General features: G+C 35.9%; 1 protein-coding gene across 1 annotated transcript; it reads right to left on the reverse strand.

The window, feature by feature from the left end:
- Nucleotides 1-3,764: 3,764 nt before the first annotated feature.
- LOC133778494 (1-aminocyclopropane-1-carboxylate synthase-like) lies at nucleotides 3,765-7,010 on the reverse strand. The gene is made up of 4 exons (XM_062218439.1): nucleotides 6,572-7,010; nucleotides 6,323-6,454; nucleotides 6,029-6,189; nucleotides 3,765-5,271 (listed from the first exon to the last, which is right to left on the reverse strand). The coding sequence occupies exons 1-4, from the start codon at nucleotides 6,755-6,757 to the stop codon at nucleotides 4,275-4,277; spliced, it is 1,476 nt and encodes a 491-aa protein (XP_062074423.1). The 5' UTR covers nucleotides 6,758-7,010; the 3' UTR covers nucleotides 3,765-4,274.
- Between the last annotated feature and the right edge of the window lie 214 nt (nucleotides 7,011-7,224).

The following is a 7,224-nucleotide window of genomic DNA, read 5'->3' on the forward strand; positions in this document are numbered from 1 at the left end:
AGAAAACAGAGTGTGATCAAGAGCTTACCCGTACCTTCCTCCTCCTTCATCTCCTTTGTGATTTTTGTGATCTTGTTGAGGATTTAAGCTTGGGAAGTAGGCCTTGGGAGTTTGGGAGAGTGCTCTACCATTGAAGAGCACCACAACCTAAGTTTGAGGTAAGTTTTTAGCCACTAGTTTCCATGTATGCTATGTTTTGGTTATTGGTTTCAGCTCATGATTTTGTTGTGGATAGTTGGAATTGATGGAAGTTTTGATTGGGGTTTAACTTGGGTTTTGATAAGGATGTGTTATAGATCAAGTTTAAGGGTTGTATTGGATGTTTGAGAGGTGTTTGAGCTTGGTTTGAAAGGTTGGTTCCAAGGAAAATCGCAGGGGAAGAAAAATCAGAGTTTTGGCTGAACTGGGGGTTGGGCCGCAGCATGGCCAAGGAGGGTCGCGGCTCTTGAGAGGTGCTGATGGAGGCTGCCTCTGTTTGAGGGGCGGGCCGCGGCATGGCCAAGGAGGGCCGCGGCCCTTAGTGGCATTTTGGACAGAAATAAGTTTTTGGCTTGGGGATTCTAGCCTTAGGCCTCGGGATCGATCCTACTACCCGGTTTAGTAGTTTTCGATGTCTCGGAGGCTAGGTTTTGGTTTGGGAACCTTTGTTATTCATTTTATTGATGGAATCCCATAATTGGTTATGACCAGGTATCCACTAAGGGTTAAAAAGACAGGTCGTTCTCAAGGGTCGTCCTTACATTAATTCTCGCTCGAACCAGAGGTAAGAAAAATGCACCCCATATGTAACATGCATGATTGTTCATGAAGCATGTTGATTGTGTAAATGTGGATATGGTTTGATTACTGAATGCTTAGCAAATCTTGCTCACTTGTGCATGGTACTGACTAATTAGTCAGATTTGGCAAAGGTGTCAGTATCAACTGTGAAGCTGTGACTTATTAGTCAGGTTCGGCAGTGGTACTGGGCATTGGTTACACAGTGCTGACTCATAAGTCAGGACGGCCTTAGCGTGTTCAACGCAAGCCAATAAAGATTAGATCTAATCAACAACTGCATTGGATGACTTAAAGAGCATTAATGTCGGACTGACCTCAAGTTCGATGAATACTATAAGCGCTTGTGTGGCTTACCCATCATTCATTCATCTGTTAAGTTAGAGACTTAACCATCAGTCTCTCATCTGTTTATTAAGGCTAGTGGCTTACCCAGCAGCCACCCCTCTGCTTAAATTAGTGACGTGCTTGTCAGCCACTCGGTATAGTTTACTAGAACCTCAAGTGATATTCACTCATCTGTTTAAGAGCTATGAGCTCTGTGTGATTATAATGATAATCATTTGATAATGTTTATATACAATACTATGTTTTCTTGCTGGGCTTTGGCTCATGGGTGCTATGTGGTGCAGGTAAAGGAAAAGAAAAGTTCACCTAGTCTTGATGGGAGAGCTTAGGTGGTGATGTGTATATATGCGGCCGCTTGACCACCACGGCCAAGGAGTTCTCAGAGGAACTAGGGGGTTTACCCTATTTTTGCCGCTTAGGCCGGCGAGTTTGTAACTTTGAAACAGTAATAACCATTTTGAATTGTAAATAACTTGTAAATGTTTTAATGAGCTCATGAACAATTTTATATATTTAATAAAGCATATCATTTCATTTTTATTGATTTTCCACCTTAACCTGTTAATGACACTTAGAACACGTTTTTAACCAAATGACTCGGGTAGCGGGTTAAATTTCTGGTTCACCGTTCACCGTAACTGTTGTGGGGTAACGAGGGCGTTACAATTATCCATTTGGGAATTGATTAGTAATGCTAATAAATTTTTAAAATGAATTAGGTTGGGCAAGTTTGAGACTCATATCCACTTTTATATATATATATATCATCTGAACTATATTATAAACATGTTGTGTGTATGAAAAAAAAAATCACGTTTGCATTTACCATTGATTTTTTTTTTTCAAAATTGGAACATATATATTAGTGATAGTGGATCTTGCCTAATAGTTGGTATGATTTTTTATGAATGGAAAGAACAGTTCCACGTGGCTGATTGGGAAGCCTTTTAGGAAGAAGTGATAGTCATATATTTCTCTTGTTGAATACTCTGTGGAAAACACGTCTCTGATCTATTCTTATCTATATAGACGTGTTTGAAGGAGTACTTTTAGTTTAATCAACCAAAATTAAGTGAGACTTTTAGACTTAAAATTCTAAAGAAATGGCTCATCAAAAGGAATGACTGATCTGTACCAAAATTTTCAAACAAAGTCTCAAATTAATTAACATAATGATCAATCAATCTTTGATTCTCTCATTAAAGAAGTAGAGAGTTGGTTGTTTTATGGTTGGTTTCTTTGCTTTCCTTTCACTAGTACAAGACATAGACAAAAAACCAAACGATGACTGTAGATCACCTCTGCATATTGTCACGAACAATTGGTTATAAAAGACACAAAAATCAATAAAATAAAGAAGAAGAAACTGTCCAATCTATTTGAATTATTTGATCAAATAAGTGGTCACAATAGGATGGTTAGAATTTAGAGACATGCATGTTTATGTCATGATCTCATCATTACATGTCTGATATCATTTGTTGTGATTAGTAATTTAACTTTTGTAGTGACATCATTATTGGTTTTTATATCAGTTGCTAACTTTTGTAGATTTTGGTCGGATTGGTATGAAAGTAGTGTATATATAGAACTATATTGGTATGATCTTAGGTATACATGGTCGTCATTGGAACTTAAATTAGTATTAAAGAACAATGTGTCCTCTTCTAACTCATTGGTTAACTAAAGTTTTAGGACTTTTTTTTTAATGAATATGACTGATGCTTTAGTTGTTTAAGCAAAAGGGTTCTCAGAACACAGGCCCCCACATCTTTCCATATATATATATATGATGATGCTTTTTATAAACAAATAAAAAATTGATGCAACATCAAAGATAATGACTAATATTATTAAAGTAAGTCAAGGGAAATTAGGGACAAGCAAAACCAGATAAGGATTGTGATGATTTCAATGAGCGATGGTACTACCTTTACCTTAGACTACATCATGGCTTTTTGGTCTCTCGAAAGATTAATGAACAGAGTCTACTATTGAGGTATCTAGAAGTATCAGAAGATGGTTCTCTTGATAATTATAAGAAAAAAGGACATGACTTTTCAATATTTTTAAGGCTATATCTATAGATGTCCAATGCCCATTTGGCCATTTCTCTAGGAGCTTTGTTTGTTTGTTTGTGATTAAAGACTAGAATATTAATTTGGACTCCACATAAATCCTATTGAGTACCTAACAAGAGGATGTGTTTGGGCTTGGTCTCTATTTAAATTCTAATTTTCTTAATAAAATAATTGAATATTAATACGTTTTATTAATACATAATAATAAAGATAAGTGCTAATACGAAAACAAACTCACTTGTGGTCTTCGAGATTGTTCGAAACCTAAGAGGAGGATGGGATGAGATCCGCACCATGTGATTTCTATTTTTGAAAAGAAAAAAGGATGTGTTTAGGGTTAAATATAGAATTAATGATGTTTCATTACTTGGGATTCTTTTATTCAATTTTTCATTTTTCATTTTAACACTTGAGTTCCAATTGTATTCAATTTACAAGAACATTTGAAAGTTTGAATGTGTAAACACATTACACAACCATATAAATATATAGATATATGTATATTATTTGTAGTTTTCTTTGTTAAGTACTCAAAGAAACTAAAAAAAAACAAATCAATTTGAAAAATATGACAATCAAACAAATTATTATTTGCCATAATAAACACTTGCTCATATTACATCGTTACACACCTTTTTCACTCACATTTGGTTGATGTGAAAAGGAAAAATAATATGAAAAAAAACATTGGTAGTTGTACAATTTGTTGACACTATGTACTTAACAGTACCTAGAAAAATTAAACAAACAAATCTATATAATTACTCACTTAATTAATCCCAACTACTTGATGAAACCATATAATGAATCACTTGATTAATCCCTAGTACTTAATGAATCTATATAATTAATAACTTGATTAATCCCAACTCTTACTTGATGAAACCAGCTCATCGGTCCAATTTCGGTGTCTCGATTTTATTGGTTGGACAATAATGAGACACCGAAATTGGACAGAGAATCCTGGGTCATTAAGTTGTTGGGATTAATCAAGTGATTCATTAAGTAGTTGTAGTTGGGATTAATAGAGTGATTTACAAAAACTAGCCAGAAGATCATGATGCCTAATTAATTCCTTGCTTGAACCAAAGGAGAATGTGCCATAGGAGAGTGAGGTGACATCATGAAATCATCAAATCTACTACGATTCATGCTGAGCCTGAGCTTCAAATCTGAATGCCAGCACTTCTTCTTGTTTGGCACCACAACTGGCTCCTTGTTCTTCATCACAAAGCTACGAATCCTTGTCAGAGCAACTTTCATGGTGTGATCATCCATGTTAGCAATGCAAACTCTGAACCAGCCTGGTTCGGGGCAATGAAACGAAGCACCAGGCGACACATTGAGCTTAACTTCATGGATGATGACTCTCCACAGCTCCATCTCTGCCTCAGGTGTTTGTTTCCTCAAAAGCTTATGCAAATCCATCCACAAAAACAACCCTGCATTGCTTTGCAAGCACTCAATGCCCACTTGACTAAGTCCACTGGTAAAGACCTTGTGCCTTATGGCCAATCTCCTTGCACTCTCAGTCAAAAAGCTATTCACAAACACCTCATCCGACAGCATTGCTGCTATGAGATGTTGTGTCTGTGTTGAAACCAAGCCAAAACTCGACATCTTTCGCGCGCAGCTGACTACTTCGTCGTTGTAAGAGTAGATAATTCCCACTCTGAATCCAGGGAATCCCATGTCTTTTGAGAGACTGTAGATGATGTGGATGAGATCTTTGTTGCACTCAATGTTTTCTTCTTCTATGATCTCTGAGATGCTTATAAAACTCGGCTTGCTGAAGACTGTTGCAGCATAGATTTCGTCTGCAATTAGGTGGATGTTCTTCTCATTGATGAAGCTCACTATGGTTCTCAGTGTGTCTCTGTCGAGAATGGTGCCTAAGGGGTTTGATGGATTGGTGATCAGCAATCCCTTTACTGTGATGTTCTCTTCTTGAGCTTTTTCATAGGCTGCTTCCATGGCTTCTCTTGTCACTTTGAAACCGTTTGAGCTTTCGCAGTGTACTGGAAGAAGTTGTACTCCTGTTCTCCACCTCAAGTCTCGATCGAAACTGAAACATAATCAAAAGTTTTATTAGCAAATTAAACTTGAATAGAGATCAACACTTTGATTAATGTGATGATAAATTGATAAACTAATATCATGCTTGTGATCAAGTCATTGATTCTCATGCATGAAACAAAGGGTTCAATATTAATTAAGTATTCTAAAGCTTTGTTTGGACAAGACTTTTTTTTTTCTTTCTAAAAACATATTTCTCATTAAATCCTTGACTTTTTATTTTCCTTCTTCAAGACTTTCTAAATGGAGAAATTAGCATATTCCCCACCACTTCCCTGGCTCTCCAATCAAAATTTTGCACTTATTACTTTTGTTCTTAAGTGCTTAAATAATGATTCATTGGTATACTTTCATGCCCCCACCATGCAATAATCGAAGCTTTCTAGTAGGATTCGACTATTGTATATATTAAAGAAAACAAAACTTACTGTTGACTTTGTCGGAAAATATACTTGGATGCAAGCTGTATAAACGTTGACTTATCGAATTCCCTCCAATCAACATTTATTAATTATTGTTATCATTTTCAATATCTATCTCTTTCGTCCATCAGTTAAACACGTTTAAATTTAATAAATATTATGAGATATCGCTAATATTATCGCTAATATTATCACCTCTACTAGATAACAACACTCTGTAAAGGGGGAAAGAAATTAAAACCAGGTCACTAGACTCTAGAGTAGAGAAAGTGATTAAACAAACAACAATGAATAATAATATGATGATATAGAAAGAGCACTAACCCTGGATAATAAGGAATAGGAACCAAAAAAGCTTCACCAGGATCAGCCAAACAAAAGGCAACGGTCTCATGAGCCCCGGTTGCTCCTCCACTCATCACAATGCGGTTTGGGTCGAAACTGGCTTTGTTTCCTCTTACTTTTTCCATGAATTTTGCCACAGCCTGTGGAGTCATGCATATATTAATTATATATCATCAACAACATATATGGTCTTGTTTGATCGATACAAAAATATTGATAACAACCCAAGTTGAACAAAAGAGATAGAGAGAAAAAAATAAAAAAAAAGCTTACGTTTCTGAACTCTGGTAGACCATGGTAATCTTGGAAAATTGCTGTGTCTTTGAATTCTTCAACTCCTTCAGCCGTACAGATCGAAGCGCTTTGGTTATTCTTAATCCAATTCTCTATCACATCAAAAGATAGCTGCACAAGAAAGAAGAAGAAAAAGAAGAAGGTTATGATCAGGAGTTTAGATTATTATAAAGGTGTACGTACTAATGATATGATCATATCTTGTTTTGAGTGTAGCATTATATATACCTGATTTTCAGCCAAACCCATCTGAATAACTCCATCAGGATTGTTGGTGGAGTGAAAAGGATCACTATCATAAGCCTTCCAACCATCAAAATATGGAGACTCTTCACCATGCCCATTACCAGTTGCAATCTTAGACAGCAATTTCTGCTGAGGTTTCTTGCTGGTCATCATCATAGTGGGACTCATGATCTTATTTCTGGTTATAGTTATGCCTGGAAATCTTAATTGGATCTTCAAGTCTATACAGATCTTATGTATGTCTATATAGCTAGCTTCGAAAGACTTTAGTGAAAAAAATTGAAGAGAGAAATCTTTACAAGAGACACCACTTGAATGGGAAAAACAAATATTTGGAGTTGAGGATGAGAAGCTCGTTTCAGATCAACACATATTTATAGCCTTTGTAATAAGTACGAGTAGTAAGTAGCATGGGTCGTTGGTCTCAACCTCTGACTTCCATGATGGCTGATACTGTGGAAGAGTAAAATATTATAAGTTGGACTGGAAAATGCAATATATGACTTTTATTTATTATTTACCAAAAAAGTAAATGGGCTTTTTTTTTTTGATAAATTAAAGAAATTAAGGGGAAGATACCCTTATTGTGCCTGGTTATATGAAGGTTCATAAGAAGGATCATCACACACAAACAC

This window comes from Humulus lupulus, chromosome 5 (assembly GCF_963169125.1).
Source record: "Humulus lupulus chromosome 5, drHumLupu1.1, whole genome shotgun sequence".
NCBI classification, from domain to species: Eukaryota; Viridiplantae; Streptophyta; class Magnoliopsida; order Rosales; family Cannabaceae; genus Humulus; species Humulus lupulus.